This window comes from Phycodurus eques, chromosome 4 (genome assembly GCF_024500275.1).
Source record: "Phycodurus eques isolate BA_2022a chromosome 4, UOR_Pequ_1.1, whole genome shotgun sequence".
Taxonomy (NCBI): domain Eukaryota; kingdom Metazoa; phylum Chordata; class Actinopteri; order Syngnathiformes; family Syngnathidae; genus Phycodurus; species Phycodurus eques.
The window spans coordinates 14,405,910-14,423,134 of record NC_084528.1 but is presented as its reverse complement, the minus strand read 5'-3'; the positions used below and the strand labels follow the sequence as shown (position 1 = coordinate 14,423,134).

Sequence of the window (17,225 nt, the reverse complement as noted above, 5' to 3'; positions counted from 1 at the left end):
AGACTCTCGGAGTTTCTTCGAAAGTCGAATGTTCTTGTTCTTCCCGCTCGGATATATAATACCACACTGCGTACTGTAGATAGAGACCATCCACATGAGTTGACAATAATAACACGTTACTGGCAGTTTCTATGTCAAGTGACATTTTTGCGACACTTGGTCGCTCCTCTCGGGTGCAGAGGCGTAGAAAGATGAATCATTTACTTCCGGGGGGTTTAAGTCCCTCCCTCTTTTTTATTTGTATTTCATAATGTGGTTTTATTTTAAGTACACATTTCCTTACCGTATGACAGTATGAAATGAAACTCACAGTAACCACGTTGGTATTTGCTGACCTCCAGTGGAGGTAAATTAGTCAGACAGAAACCAAACACTTTGTAGGCCAGTGAACCACGTTTGGTACCTTCGAGGGGGAGTTTGCGGTTTTCAACAATATCACTTTTTTGTCATATTTGTTAAAACTGTCAGTATATACCTGACAGTAGTAATACATTAGCACAATTATCTTTGAAATGTGGTGGATCTTATTTTTATCCCTTTTTTTGGCGCTTATGCTTCAATTTGTGTTGGAACTGAATCTAAAAAAATCCAGCAAACAGAAATATTGTTATCTGTCACCAACAGACACCACACTACCAGTTTTTCTTCCTGATGAAGGGTAATGATAAAAAAAAAAAAAGTACAGTACTAATATATATCAAAATGTGTGGCAATAATTTTCTAGGGTTAGAATTTTAGTACATTTTATAATTAAATTTAAAAAAATGTAAAAGTCGGATTTCTTTTTCCCTTATGCGCAACCAATAAAATCTTAATATGGGCCTTTATTTACTCATCAGCAAATGGAAGGGAAAATGATTGGTTTGTTGCAATACATGCGAAGCGAAACTGGAGTTGACATGCTTCTGTCGTTGCTGCTGTTTTGGTAAGCAACGCAGTTCAAGTGGGCTAAGCTCTATAATGACACTTACTACCTGTCTTTATCCTGATGGGAAAGAGCGTTCATTTATTAGTCTGAAGTAGACTATTACATGGTAGTCAGTAAGTCAGTAAGGCCGGGGCTGGTCCTCCCGCTTCGAGGGAGGCGTGGTACGAACCAAACAAGGTCTGATAAAAGAGATAACTATGTCAATTCGTGTTCAGACCTGACAACTCTACTGTGCCGCAACGGTAAGAAGACCAAATCCATGTTTGCATTATACCAGCAGAATGTTGACTTACTGTAATAGATGGCAAATGCTGACTTTATTCCTACATTCCTGTTTAAGATGCAGTTGATATTTTGCATCCTTTTATTATCTCTGGTGGGTTTTCCAGTTTGTCTGTCTTTACTTTGTAATCCGACCGGCGACCAGTTAGGTGTAAACACACTTTCAGGTTGAAGTCCAATGACATGCAGCCAAACACAGGGTAATAAGTTTAATTTTTTTTAATGTATTTCCGGGAAAAGGTGGGAAACAGCAGGCCATGTTCGTCAATGGTAGTGACGCTCCCCTGCCAGGAATGCTGATTCGCACTCATTTAATCAGGTTCTTTACCTTAGTCTTGATGTGATGCGCTTTGACAGATCAGAATCAGAATCATCTTTATTTGCCAAGTATGTCCAAAACACACAAGGAATTTGTCTCCGGTAGTTGGAGCCGCTCTAGTACAACAGACAGTCAATGACAATGCCTTTGCTTGAAAAAAAAGATGAGACTTTATTGGTCCCACAATGAGGGAAAATCTAATTTTACGGCAGCAAAGTAGAGAACATTTAAAAAAAAAAACTGAAGATAAGAATGAGCATTATCTGTGTATACGGTACCTGTATATGACAATATCAACACTATATAGTCAGATATCTGTGAAAAGGCAGCAAGAACAGTCAGCAACGTTGTGGCAATTATATCGTACATGTGGACGGAGTGACACGTAATAGACATTGATGCAGTTATACATATATAAATATAAAAGCACAGATAAAAGCATTTACCAGTACATAATTAAGTCTTGTAATTTTTGTTGCTTTAATTTAGCAGGTTGTTTTTCTTCCTAAAATTAATTAAATTAAATGTATTCTGCGATTGGCTGGCAACCAGTTCAGGGTGTAACCCGCCTCCTGCCCGTTGATAGCTGAGATAGGCTCCAGCACTCCCGCGACCCTTGTGAGGATAAGAGGCTCAGAAAATGGATGGTATTCTTTTAATTCTTTAATCTCAATAATTGATTAAAACTATTGTATATTTACCCCCAGGTATAGACTACTGAGAGCATTGTTGGATTTTGAGACATATTTCATGTTTACTGAGGCACCATAAAGCCAATGTTACATCCCAAATACTAGAAAAAGATGGTTTGGTAAAACATGGCACCTTTAATTGCATTGTAGCAAATAATCCATGGGGGGGGGACGACATAGAAACATTTGAAAACTCATTCAAATTAGGAAATTTGATGAATCATCCCATCTTCATTGTTAAAAAGTATTGATACTATTATTAATGATACTAACACTGTATTGACATGGTAATAGATCAATACCATATCTGTTAGTACAACATTTGTGTTGTTACATAATTGCTCACATCCGTAATCAAAATGACAAAGACATTCACATACCACCAATTTGACAAACGTCCCAAGGCTGCTTTGGGGGAAACCACACAACATACAATCGAAAGCCTTTTTCACACAGACAAAAAAACTTTTTAGGGACCCAAAACCCAACACCCCCAGAACTCATTCAGTTGCACCCCTTGTAAAGCTTGAAAAAAAAAAATTGCCCACGGCACCAGTTTCACCAACCAATACCAATTGGGTGGACATGTCTAATATAGCATTCATTCATTTTCCGTACCGCTTCTCCTCACTAGGGTCGCGGGTATGCTGGAGCCTATCCCAGTTATCTTTGGGCGAGAGGCGGGGTACACCCTGAACTGGTCGCCAGCCAATCGCAGGGCACATATAAACAAACAACCATTCACACTCACACCTACGGGCAATTTAGAGTCTTCAATTAACCTACCCTGCATGTTTTGGGGATGTGGGAGGAAACCGGAGTACCCGGACAAAACCCACGCAGGCATGGGGAGAACATGCAAACTCCACACAGGGGAGGCCTGATTTGAACCCGGGTGTTCAGAACTGTGAGGCAGACGTGCTAACCAGTCATCCACTGTGCCGCCTCGAACATAACATGAGGCACAAATAAAAGTCTCAAGGACGCTTGCCAGATATTGAACAGGAAGTCAGCCACTGCGAAAGAGATATGAGTCTGTAACTGTCAGGATTGGGTCTTGTGGTGTTGGAGGCAAGAAGGTGGAGGACCCAACTTCAGAGAAGCAGGGAGGCAAGGCAGGAGTGCAGGAATCTCAAACTTGTATTTAATAAAAACAAAACAATAAGGCAAACCAGGTGCAAGGCATACTACAAAAATAAAATAAAAAATTAAAGTAAAAAAACAAAAAACAACATTCAAAGCAACAACCAAACACTGGGAACAACTCACCACAAAAGCAAACAAGACTTGACCAGGGAACTGACTGACCACAACATGACAATGAACCAAGAAGGACTGAAAGAAACCAGGGAACTAAATGCAAGCTAACTGACAAGACACGAGTGGCTGGAGGGAGCTGATAGGCTGACACAAAGTGGGCGGACAGGAACGGGTGGCGACAATAACCAAATGAGCACACGAGACATGAACAACATGGGACAGAGGAAAAGATGAAACAAAACTAAATATAATCTAAACTAAAACACAGACCGTGACAGTAACACCAAAGCGGTATATCTGTACCCGAAGGCTCAATATTGGATCCGTTGCTGTATACAAATGGTTGCTACGGTTGTCCCATGAAGTGAACTTTGCAAACAGCGCTCGCAAGTTACAGTTTTGCTTGACATGCTCTTGTTTTGGATCTCATAAGGTCATACAGGTGTACCTAATGAAATGAAATGTGTTGTAAATACTGCTATCGTTTAGCGCTGACAAAGACAGCTCGGATGGCGTACTCCACCGTTACTCTGGCGCAAGGATGCTTCGGCAAGGTTTACCGGGAGAAGTACAACGACACCTGGGCCGCCATCAAGAAGGTTCCCCAGCAACTCATAAGCAGGAAGGATCTGGAGAGGGAGTGCGAAGTGTACAAGTGAGTAACAGGCTGACCACTGGATTCTACAAATTTCAAATCCATCAACTTGTCCACAGAGCGCAGGAGTAGATATCAGGAGATAGACTCGGGAGAGGTGTAGGGGCCAACAAGGAAAAATAGAACTCTGAATATAAAAATTGAAAGAAAAACATGAAAACAAACACAATCATCAAAGTATATCAACTTGTCTGAGTGTTGAGTAGTTACCAGGAGACAGGCTCACAAGTAGCAGTTTCACACCACTGCAAACTAGCCATAATCGTAATAATATCCATTCTTTGTCGTCATTTGTCCATTTTCCGTGCGTTTAATCGCAGCAAAGCCAAACACCCGAACATAGTGAAGTTGTTGGGCAACATCAACCTGAAAGACGGCAAATGGATCATTCCGCTGGAGTTCGTCTTCGGAGAGGAGCTGGAGACAACCATCTTCAAGGCGGCAAAGTCCAAAATACAGGTGAGCACGCAATCCAATGGCAATTTCATTCCATCTACATGGATCTCGTTAATGTGCGTCCTACGTCCTAGACGCACAAAAATGATGAGGGACGCAAGAAGCATTGTGAACGTGTGCCCACTGACGCACAACATTGCTTTTCGTTGTGTGTGTACAAGGCTCGAATTAAGCGGTCTCACATCACACCCATGAACCTAATGTATTAATGTGTCACAAAATGCTAAAATGCTAGCTGTTTTAAGTAAAGATGCACAAAAAAACTTTTTTTTTTTTTTTTTTTAAATCATGCCTTATCTTTTATGTATAATGTGAATTAAAAAAAAAATGTTGGTTATATAAAAAAGGAAACTATTCGTTGTACGTTATAAAGTGAAAGGTCTTATTTTCTCTTTTGTATTCAAAATTGCTCTTTAACCAAGCAGAATATAGTTTATCCAAATAATCGGTTGTTTGATAGAATTTTCAGTCGGATACTCGAGTACTAAAATATTCGTTAGTTGCAGCCCTACATTCAATTACCCCACTATATTGTCATATTTTTAGTGTTTCATAAAATACTTGCTTCGGGTCCTTGTACGATTAGGCTGCAAAAAAATGCTCCTCAAAATTAGAAAGCTAATCCTCAAAAGAAATGATAAGCAAAACAGCTGCTCAAAGAAAAACAATTTTTTTGAGCTGTGTGTGTGTGTGTGTGTGTGTGTTGCTCAAGGGCTTTAGCGAATTATTATCCATTAAAAGTCAGAGTCCTGTCTTGGTGTTAGCCAATCAGAAGAACAGTAGGGCGGGTTATCCTTTCATAAGTACAATGGACACGAGAGCTTTTTTTCCGGACACGATACATTTAAATTTTTGTGGTAACACCCGGCGCGCCACTCAGCGCGGCGACGCAGCAAACAGCTTTGGCTCCGTAGATGCAAACAACTAGAAAACTTTAGGGAAAGTTATTTATTACATTTGCTAGCCCTTGATCTAGCTAGCTAGCTAGCAAGCTAAGGAGAAAAACAGCTCCCTCTGGATCGCTCGATCGTGGCGACATCGTTTAAAACAAAACAGTCACTAACTGGCGGACCTCATTCCGCGTCCGGACCCAGAAGGAGTCCCATACGGATATTGTACAGTGTAGAAGACTAAAGAGCAAAACTGCAATAAGAACCTGCAATATAGCAGAACCGTGAAGCAAGGACCGCAATGTAGAGGAGGATTTCTCTATCTGAATTCCAAGATGATGAAGTTGCAGGGACTCATTGTTCCAGGACTGGGACTCATTGTTTGCATCCCGTAACTCACAGTCTCAAGTGTAAAATTATCTATGCATCTATTTCAGCGGTGAGCAAACTTTTGTGCTCAAGAGCTGCAACAAATATCACAGAACTCTTGATAATATAAATGCTTGGTGAGCCAAATTAAAGAACATAGCAGGCCGTATGAAGCCCTCAGGTCAAACTTGACCCACCCCAGGCTAATTCGTCTTCTGAAGTTTTGTTTTTCTATCGCACCTTGCTAATTCCATACATGAAAATTCATTCAAGCCCGAGGGAGGACAAGCAGGTTGAGCAGTTGGCACCTGAACTAAACTCTTCCACCTTTTCATTTGTTTTTTGTTTTGTTTTTTACAGCTGACTCCAACAAATCGAGGCAAAATCATCATAGGCATGTGTGAGGGGCTCCTGCACCTCCACTCTAAAGATATCGTCCATCAAGACCTCAAGCCTGAAAACATCATGGTGGGTCCACGTGTTAAAGTTACCTTTCGTCTAAAGTCAGCTAGGATAGGCCCCAGCTCACCCATAACCCTAGGGATGATAAGTGGTACAGAAAATGGATGGATGGATTGATGGATGAATAAACACCTTTCCTTAAAAAAAGAAAAGTGCACATTTTGGTTTTGATAAGGCTGAAAAAAAAAAAAGAGAAACAGCAATCCATGTACAGAAGACACCATTAATCTGAGCTTACCTTTTTGATCCACTTGACTAGTGGAAATAAAAAATATTTCTGAACCAATCAATTATTGGACCAATCAAATTAATAGCACAAGAAACATCAGTGCGATTATGCAATGTACTGCTACAATAGTGGTTCTCAAACAATTTACACCAAGTATGACAAAAAAAAATAACGGAAATGAAAAACATTGTACTTAAATGACTTAATTAACATTTATTGCACATACAAGTTAAATATATACTTTACCTAACTAATTGATTAAAAACAAACAGTTCTTAACTCATTCACTGCTGTTTATGTTTATATTCGTCAACTGGAATCCAATCGTTGACTGCCATCAACATATACGTATATTCGTCAAGTACGTTTTTCCAATGGGTAGGCATGGAAGGGGGTCTCGCCCAGCTTGTCTGTGAAATTCAGGATTGCAAACCACTGTAATGATGACCAGACACCAGTCGATGAACCAGCACGGCTTTTGAGTCCAAGATAAAGACTAGGGGGTCAATCTCAGCTTGTTAGGTCGATTATGAGGGGGGGAGAAATGCAACACGTTGGAAGTCTGACAAGTTTAGGGGCGTCCCACTTGATCGGTATGCCTATGTATGTTACGGTAGGTTGTAGAAAGGGTGTGTCGCAAGCGTGACAAAAGATGCCGCAGTTCATGGACTGAATGGCTAATGCTATGTAAATAAAGGTGCGGACGTTCAACTCACGCCATGCGTTGAATCAGCGTCGCTCATGGTGGTGCGTTTATTAGTTGTATATCTGTAAATAAAGTGTTTTGCCGTCCAAAGCCCTTTCTTAGTCTTGTTTTATAGTTTTGTTGTTGTCTTTCCAGCAAAGTTTGTTTTTGGGGATACCAATCCATGTCCTACCGCTGATTACTAAAGAAAAGAAAACGCGAGAAACTTTTTTTTTTGCGGTGAAAGAAGAGAGTCTACTGTTTCTTTTGGTAGGTTGGGTGCTTATATTGTCACAGAACACAATATTCCCACCAAGTGGGCCAGCACGGGAAATGAATCGGGCATTCACTTTTTCTTTTAAAAGCAAAAATAGTTACGTCACTAATGGTATCGTGGTACATTTGTATGACTTCGGTGCAGGCAGTTCCCACTCAGTGACGGTGTGAATGTGAGTCTGAATGGTTGTCTCAATATGTGCCCTGCAGCTGGCTGGCGACCAGTTCAGGATGTAGTCCGCCTTTTTCCCCAAAGTCAGCTGAAATAAAATCCAGCACCCCGTGACCCTGAACAGGATAAGCGATGTAGGGAATGGATGGATGAAGAAGTAGTTACATACTGCTGGTTTAAATACAACCGAACTGTACTTAGGCAGTTATTCTTTCATGTATCACCAGAGAGAGCCCACGTGTAGCATGCTTTGAAAAACAGTACTCAAGAACCCGCTCCTGTAATCTTTCTCGGTCTGCAGGTGGAACACAACACCAACCGAGCCGTGATCATCGACCTGGGCCTGGCTAAATTCTTCCGGCGCGGCCTCAACTCAGCCGTGGACATGGGAAACGAGGCCTACTCGCCCCCCGAGGTGCTGGAGCGCCACAAGCAGCGGGACCAGCGCTCGGATGTGTGGGCCATGGGCAAGATCATCGCAGAGCTTTGCGCCCGCGTCCGGCTGCACACACCCAGTGTCCAGCCGGCCAAAATCCGGGAGGTGATGCACAGTCATCCCTACTGCCAGGCCGTGTGCAGGATGGTGGAGAGTAACCCTGCCCTGAGGGCCTCCATGGTCGGCGTCATTGCTGACATAAGGAGGGCGGGCGGAGGTCAGGGACACCTCCCTTTGCCGTCGACTCAGATCAGAAACCGGTCGGCGTCAGCGGGTCGGAGAGGAGCGTCTCCGTTCAACAAAGATCGGCGAGGTGCGGAAATTTTCAATGTATTGAACTTTAAAGTTAAATATAAGTGAACTTTACTTAGGCAGTGTCACCAGTGATACAAGCGCCACACTTTCAGAATCACTTCTATTTAATTTCTTCCTTTTTTTTGTTCTTTCCTGTCTTCTGATCTACCTTGTTGTCCTTGCGTTTTCTTCATTTCTTTCTTGCTTTCCAAGCTGGGGTTCAAACCCCGAACCAGAACTGTGAGACAGACGTGCTAACCACTCTACCATTGTGCTGTTCCCGTTTGTTACGCTTTCCATAATTTATTCCTTTCGATTTTTCATTTTTCCTTCAGACCTACATTGTCCTTTTTCCGCCTTTATTTGTTTCTTGTTTCCTGAGTCAGGATTCAAACCCAGAACCTAAAACTTGGAGGACGCACTAACTACTCTTTCACTGTGCTGATTCCTAATTGTCATTTTCATTTCCTGTCTGTGACTCCCCCCCCCCCCTAATTTCTTACTACTGTCCCCAGTTACTTGTTTTTTTACTTTTTTTTTTGCTTCCTGTTTTGCTCCAAAATACAAACGCAGTCAGTAAGGTAGTTGTACATCCTACCAGTAACTATAAAAGAGCACACACAAAAAAGACAACAGGTTTACTCAATTAGAACAAAAGCATTTGAATTTCTTACTTTTGCTAACAGTTTTCTTGAGCAACAGATCTCACTCGTCTTGTGAAGTGAAAACACTTTCAAAGTCAAACTTGCTTTTGAGTCGATTTCAGGGGAGTGAAGTTCGCTTTCTGTCAAAATGAACAGAGCACGTTTGAACTGGAAACCCCGATTGGATTGTAACGAAAACAAGATTGTATAAAAAAAAAAAAAATGTTTTTAAATAAAATAAAATCAACAACAGACCAAGAAACACAGTTTTCCATTTTTAAGAGTGGGAAGACGTCTGGACTCATTAAACCCCTTCTTCATAGTCCGCTAATTTATCCTATATATAACCTATTCTGCTTCAATGATAATACCGTGAATAATTGATAATGGTTTATAATTGCCATGAAAAAGATTAAGCAGAAAAAAATGCAAATAAGCAGGGTTTTTCCACAAGTAATCGGGGATACGTTCCGAAAAAGGATCCCTGAATAGGTGAATTTGTGAACGCTAAATCACGAACAAATCGGGGATCCACTGCAATAAATAATTATAATAACGAACAACAATGTAACAATATACTGTGGTACCTTGACTTACGAGTGACCCGACTTGTGGCAGAACCCTTCTTCAAAAAAAGAGGCTTCAAGCTGTTTATTGTGACAAGGGTGGTCACGGAACGAATGAAACTGAAGTCACTGTATGAGATGATTTTTACATAGTTTTAAAAATTGTTTTATGTTTTAAAATTGTCTTAACCCCTCACCTAAACTGTTCCACGATTTTCAATCGAACCAATGTTTTTTTTAAAAAAAAAAAACTATGATTAATGACATTTTCTTTTCAGCGCACTCACCAATGAACAGGCGTGGATCCCCACTGGGGTGGGAGCGCACCCCTCAACCGGACAAACTCGTCCACCACCGCGCCAGACAACCCCGCTCGGTGTCTCCACAGAGGAACCAAGCCCTAGTCGCAGCAGGAGGTAGAGGTGGCGTTGGTGGTGCACTAGAGCTGACCAAAGACATGATGAAGATGGGCTTGTACCAGGAGGCCAACCGGGACCTGCCGTGCCACCTGCCCGCCACCGGCCGGGTGATGGTGCGCCGCTTCGAGGAAAAGAACGGCGAGGTGGAAACATGGGGGCAGAAGGAGGTGGTCATGCGCGACGGCAAGATAGTCATGTACAAGGATGTAACCTTCAACAATTCATAATCAGAATCCATCTCAGAGATTGGGGGGGAAGAAACGTTGGGGATACAGTGATCCCGTGCTATATTGCGGATCGTTTGCGCCCACGCTATTTTGTGGCTCCCTGAGCGATTGCGTTTTATTCATTTTTACATTATACAGGCAAGTCCGAATTTAGTTTTGTGCCTTAAGTGTAGTACCATGTTGTTCCCCAACTTGCTGGACAGCACTGAGCTATACTGGAAAAGATACAGCGGAATTAAGAACAGGAAAAGGAGGCAGAGAAAGTACCCAGCTAAACTCCAATGATATTTGTTGTTTCCATAGAGCAGAATATATGCCTGTGTGTATTGTGGTATGATGTCTGTATATGTTGCTGCTCCTTGTTTAAGCTTTATAACTACCATAACGTCAAAGATCATTTCAGTAATCCCATTCTATGATGTTTGACATTATGTTAGCATTAAGATAGCAGACAAAAAGGTTTTGGTTTGGTTGAACAGTTTAGTGTTTAAATACACAATGTTTAATTGCCCTCCATCCCATGGGCCACTCCAGATTTTAATGCACAACACGAACACTGAGTAGGGACAGTGACTGCCAGTCGGGGACCTGGCAGTCAAATTAACAGGGGTAAGGGGGGACATCCACTATGCTCATGGCAGGGTGGGGGCCTCTCTCGTGCCCAGCAGCTGCCCCCGGATTGTCCCCCTTTATTGTTCCCCTATTGGGCACTCCAATTTGCCCTCCATCCTCTGGCTGGGACGGGCGCTGACTACAGTGGCAGGCGCTACTGGTTGAGGAGGAGTCTCTCACTCTCCCCTGGGTGGGTGGGGGTGGCATGGTGCGTGTGGCAGTGGACGGGGGTGGTTGATGGCCAAGGGAGCGACGGTGGGTCCCTGTGTTCTCCTCTAGGGGGCCAGTTTTAGGGGTGCTTCGGTTGGGCTGATGGGCCGCCCTGGGTCTCTCGGCATGGGTGGTGTCCTGTCTACGGGGCTGTTCTCAGGTAGGCCCCTGGGCCCGCCCTCCCCTTCTCGGCTGGGTGGGATGGGGTCCTCAACTCCCATTGTGCTGGCACAGCAATTCCAGGATACTTCTGGCATTTATGTTGCATGTGAGACTGTGTCAATTTACTTGCATATGGCTGCAGACAGACACCCCTGGGATTCAATTGCTGGGTGTGGGACCACTCCCTAATTACCATCAATAAATCTTATGACCTAGCGAACGTCTTGTGAGGTCCCCTCACTTTCACTCCATTTAGAATTTACACAGCTACTCCCACCACACTGCAGCAACCGGGTCCACTACCCTTGTCCTGCTCACTTCCCCTCCTGTCCTGACCTACATTGTCCTGTTCTTCCCTCACAGAGTCTAGCACTACTGTGCCGGACAATACTCAAATCAAATTTTACATTGTATTATGCATGTAATGATTTGTTTTGCTAATTTCTGCTATTGTCTTATTTTATTTTTTCCCCCTCTTTCATCTCCTTTATCTTTCAGTCACTCCACTTAAAAACATCGTTCTGTCCGACTGAAAATTTCAAAAGAACCACAGTGGTAGTATGAAATTGCACAGTAAAACTGTTCTGGCATAAAAGAGATACAGAATCTCCATTAGGCCTAACAACCAAACAGGACGCGTAAAAAAAATAATAATAATAAAATAAAGTTTGTCTTTGTGATAGGTGCCATGCTATCATTTTTTGTAAAAGAATCCTGGCACAATCCTGGTTCCAAAATACTTGGGAATTTCTCCCAAAATAAATTGAAACCATTTATTCCTCATCTCGTCTGAGTTTTGCAGGGGATGCAAAGCTTTGCACAAAACACCGCACATTGTCACTCAGCCATTTGTTTCTGAGATGAGCGGGCGTGTACCAACCACGAAGTGAGCAGGTACTTAAATATTGACAAAACTGTCACCATGATAGCAGATTCAAATGCACCCGTTTTGCAAGCGGTTGGGTGTTGAAAGGCTACTGCATTCGATTGTCAAATCAGATGTCAAACATAAACCACATCACACACTCATTTTGACCTATGCTATGCATAAGACAGTAGAAAAACAAAGTATGTTGATGGAAGGGGACCGTTAAGTGTTCTCAAACAGCGTGTCCTCACGTAAACTAGTTTTCCTTTTGTTGCAGTGTAAATAAAGCTTTATCTCCTCCATGCTGTCAAACCAGGCAGGTTGTGCGTGGTTATGCTCCGTCATTATAGCAACATATTGACAGCTTGTTGATACTGGAATCAGTCAAATGCGATACTGCGTAGTACCACTCCGCCAAGTCGTTTGTTTCATGTCAGTTTTACAGTAAACCTGAACTGGAAGGGACAAAAAAAAAAAAAAAAAAAAAAAAAAAAAAAAAAAAAAAGCTTGAAGCAAACGCACTTTACCTCTCATTTGAGTCTTCTGTTTTCTCAAAGTGATATTGTAAGAGTCTCTCATTTCTTGACAACGACAGTGAGAACAGGCGGTAAGGAATACTTTAAACAGTTTTGTGCTTAAAGCATGTTAGAGGGGTAAAACTATCAAATGATGTGTGGATCGTCATACCTTATCGCACCAGAACTTGACCCATTGTAGGGTTTTGGGTGAAATTTCAGGATGAACCAAAAAAATGCACTATCGCAGGTTAATTTGACCTTTGAACTGATGTTGTTTCAGTATTTTTTGCACAACTTCATGGAGGCGCAGGGTGAAATTCACATGCGCTGGAGGAATGGAAATTTCCAAGGCGGTGCACTTCTGTGCCTCTTCCAGTCTTCCTGCACCCCTGTTGCAACCTTCCGATGGCACACTGTGACAGAGATGTCAAACTCAGTTTCATCCAGGGGCCCTTAATAAAGTGAAACCATATAATTGTATAATAACCTCCTTGTGATATATAGTATACACAACAAATTGATGGATAACTAGTTTTGAAATCCGAAGTCAATGCAATTAGTTTGTTCAACTATGGATTAATTATCCTCACTAGGGTCACGGGCATTTAAAGTTTTAGAGAACTTCAAATTAAGTTCCACTGAGGTGCATTTTAGGTTCATCCTGAAGCTTCACCTCCAAACCCAATATCCCTAACTTTGTGAGTAGTGCATTATGTTTGCATGCGCAGCCAAAAAGACCGTTTACCCTCTGGGCAGAGCAAATACAAGCTAGTGAATAAGCACACCTGAGCACATGCTGTATTACAGCTGGAATAGGACACCTGGAAATGCCTGTGGAACACATTGGAACATGCTTTCTAGACCTGCAGTCTAGACCCGTGACTGTGAAGCAGGCTCAAACTTTATTTACGAATATAAATTATGCTTAGTCTCGTGATTTGCTTATTGTAATTTTATTCATGGTTTTGTTTTTGTGTGTGTGATTTCACAGGACTTGAAACCACGTGTTCCGTTTGTTTCTTGGGAACATACTCATGGTTGTCAGTGTAACCCGCTGCATGTTAAAATGTTTTTGTTTACAGTTTTGGCCCCATTGTGTCACTGCATTCCACTGTCAATACTTTTAATATACCTTGTAAATTAAATGTGTAATAAAAAAGGTAACCGATATTTAAAATGGGAACTCACGCTGAGACCTCACACCACAGAGCTAGCTACATTTGATTTTTAGAGACAAATGGACGTCAACTTTAGGAAATTCTAACCACAGGGAACCCCCTCACATTCATGGCTGCACATTCTCAAATTCACCTATTCGAGATTTTTGGGGGGGACCTATGCTCTGTTATTCGCAGAATGTTTTATTTTTTCTGCAGTTTTTGTGATCAGCCCAAAGCAAGAAAAGCATTGTTTCATTGTTTTTGGCACCATCTTGTGCCAAAAAAACTATGTTGAATTGGTATGAGGAGATTTATTTAGACAAATGCAGTGCTTCGCCACCATCTTGAAGCATCTATAAACTTTTTTTGAAGGGGGGGTGTTTCAATGACTTTTAGACTTTCGCGGCAGGGCTCAGTCCCCACGTTGTTCATCATAGGAAAACTCACTCTGGTGTTGAAACAGGAGTTCAGAACATTCAGATAGAGATACTGCCATCACAATAAAGGATTTGCCATCTGTTGCCCCCAAATTGTGGAATGCACGACAGCTTAAGAACTGCCTGTTCAGTGGCCATTAAAAAAAAAGCATATGAAACCAATTTGCTCAAGCAGGTATTCCAGTAAGACTACGTTTTTGATTTGTTTCAGATTGAGTTTATTCTTGTTTGAACTGTAAAACATGATTCTGCGTTTTAGTATCTATGTAGAGTAAGACTGCATTTTAAGAATGTGAAGCACGTAGCAAGTCCTCTGTGAAAAGCATGATAAATAAAATTTACTTAACATTTGTTTGGCAGCTGAGTCACTTATTTTTCCTCCAACCATCAAGTGTGGCCATGGGAGAACTACTAAAAACTAAAACAAATGCGATGAGTCAAAGGTAGCTCATTTGTATAATCCATTTATTACTGAATATAAGGCCACTCTCTTGCGCTGAAACACACACACACACACACACACACAGAGGGCTAACAGTGGCCCAGTCCAGTACTAACTTCCAATAATAGCCACAAAAAGCAACGAAAATGTTAAACACCAGAAATGTCAGATTTCCTGACATCTTGAGGACACTTTGTACAGCGCACTGTCCTGCAAACATGCACAGTGGCTTCAATATGCTGCTAAGCATCAGGATTCACGTGGGACACTTACACTAACTTATGGAAAGCTAGTTGAGCGTTTATTCCATATCCTTGACATCACACTTAATGTCCACGTACTAGTACGTTCTGGATATTTAAAATGCTCAAGAAGCTCTAGCTTGTAGTACTAATAGCACAACAGATAACTAAGTCAACTAGTGGACAGTTTTTCCTCACTAGTAACATGTTCTCAAATTACTAGTATCCCAAACTACTTAGTGTGCAGAAATATCACGGTGCAGTGAAAGGCAGGAGTTTAAAAAAAACTTAGACTGGATCTCAAGGGTATGGAATAAACGCTCAAAGAGCTTTGCATACTAGAAGGTATACACGCTCTTTTTCTGCCAGGTTATCTTTGGATGGCGGCTTCCTGAGACACTAATTACAAGATCGTGGATTAGGAATAAACTGATTTTGTATAAGCACAATGGTGTAGGTTTGATTTGATGTGTACGCTTGGCGGGGATAAAGGCAAAGAGCACATTGTGAACATTTACTGCATGAATGGAAGGAGATGTATATGTTGTCGCTGGTGCAACAAAAAGCTTTTTTTTTTTTTTTTTTTAAATTGAAAAAAAAAAATCTGAAAACGAACAAAAAGAAATAACTTTTGAGTTTCAGAAACGTTTTTGCATTTTAGAACTTTTATTCTTTTTTTTTTTTTTTTTTTTTTTTTAAATGGCGTATCACGTTTTTTTTCCCCTCCAAGTTTCTGGAACAAAAAAATAATTCAAAGGCAAAAAAGAAAATATTTGTACAATTAAATGATTTATACTCAGGCCTAATGATTAAAAGTGCAGTTTTATGTGTCAAAAGGGTATCACAAGAGAAATTGGTAATATCTTTTATTAACTCTTAGATAACTATTAAAAAAATATTGTATATATAAAATATATTTTAATAGTAAATATTAATACCCCTTTAAATTTTATTTTACCAATTGTCCCCTTCAGAGTTCATAATTGGTACAACAAAACAAATATTTTTTATTGGATATATTGATGAAAAGTAGACAATATTTGGGAGGTTTAAGTTTTTTAAATTTACTGAGTATTTTTTAAATGTTATAAATCTGTTTGTTTTGAATGAGTGTGTATTTTATTCTACTTTCATTGTTGATTTTTATCATGTAAATTTTTGGACATTTGATAAGACCAAATCGAAGTTCGCTACAGGTCTCATTGTTGGCAAAAAATTAGTTTAAGAAATTGATGGAGAAATAGTGACCATATTTAATACTTCTAATTTTGTATACATTTTTAAATAATTACTATCCCTGATTGCATTCATCAAACAAATTTTAGAAAAACATTTTTTGCACCATTTGGCCACCATTTTGTGTCATACGCTGGCCAAATATAGATTATTTTGAAAAGTGAACACCAGGCCATACCTTTTGACTGTAGCAGCATCACACGCCAACCCCACAGGGAACTTTTTTTTTTTTTTTTTAATTTTGAAGGCGCATCAATAGTGATAGATAGGAGTGAGCGAATATTGTAAGGCATCAGCAGGTTTGAGCAGTGAGCACGCAGTGGCGCTGTCGATAAACTCACGGAGTCCAATACGACACGGGAAGCTGATATAATTTCCCCCCCCCCCAAAAAAAAAAAAAAAAATATATATATATATATATATATATATGCACACAGTATGTATATGCGTCAAGTCCTGCTCACAACAATGCTAACTGATGGAAAAATAAACATTACCCCGCGAGGACGAATAAGGTCAAATAACGTGACGACGGGCTATTTGTCAGTTTTGACGGCCTTGGCGGAAACCTTGGTGGAAGCCTTAGCGGAAACCTTGCCGGTGATCGGGACCGTGTGGGGTGGCGGGTGCAGTCCGGCCTCGGTGCCAATGTAGACTGTGATGTTGGTGTACAGCGGGAGGTACTCCCGCGAAACAATCTCGTACTCAGCCGTGTTCATGCCGTCCAGCTTCCACGTCTGACGTGTTTTGGCCAGCATGTTGAACCTGGAAAAACGCAAAAATTAAAGTGAATCTAAGTTTTACTTAAAGACATTTAAACATACTAACCCCATTACTTTAATTACAGACACACACACACACACACAACTGGTTAGCACATTTGCCTCAAAGTTCGGAGGACCGGGTTTCAAATCCCGGCCTCGCCTGTGTGGAGTTTACATGTTCTCCCCGTGCCTGGGTGGGTTTTCTCCAGGGACTCCGGTTACCTCCCACATCCCAAAAACATGCATGGAAGGTTAATTGAAGACTCTAAATTGCCCGTAGGTGTGAATGGTTGTTTGTTTATATGTGTACTCC

General features: G+C 41.2%; 2 protein-coding genes across 2 annotated transcripts in view; one reads left to right on the top strand and one right to left on the bottom strand.

The window, feature by feature from the left end:
* The first annotated feature begins 1,116 nt into the window (after positions 1-1,116).
* zmp:0000000881 (uncharacterized) lies at positions 1,117-14,579 on the top strand. The gene is made up of 6 exons (XM_061674107.1): positions 1,117-1,170; positions 3,971-4,136; positions 4,457-4,595; positions 6,212-6,319; positions 7,977-8,424; positions 9,894-14,579. Exons 2-6 carry the CDS (start codon positions 3,991-3,993, stop codon positions 10,259-10,261), a joined length of 1,209 nt encoding a protein of 402 aa, XP_061530091.1. The 5' UTR covers positions 1,117-1,170; positions 3,971-3,990; the 3' UTR covers positions 10,262-14,579.
* The window catches only part of si:dkey-199f5.8 (beta-1,4-galactosyltransferase 3), a 28,339-nt gene continuing 25,283 nt past the window's right edge, over positions 14,170-17,225 (bottom strand). The window contains exon 7 of the mRNA XM_061674108.1: positions 14,170-16,913. Coding sequence (XP_061530092.1) covers positions 16,685-16,913 — 229 coding nt within the window. The 3' untranslated portion in view covers positions 14,170-16,684. The remainder of the gene's footprint in view (positions 16,914-17,225) is intronic.

Bases quoted from the DNA above. Each gene is read 5' to 3' on its own strand.
- zmp:0000000881 (XM_061674107.1), top strand. From the start codon at position 3,991: ATGGCGTACTCCACCGTTACTCTGGCGCAAGGATGCTTCGGCAAGGTT. The intron at 4,137-4,456 runs GTGAGTAACAGG...GTTTAATCGCAG, and splicing joins AGGGAGTGCGAAGTGTACAA to CAAAGCCAAACACCCGAACA. The intron at 4,596-6,211 runs GTGAGCACGCAA...TGTTTTTTACAG, and splicing joins CGGCAAAGTCCAAAATACAG to CTGACTCCAACAAATCGAGG.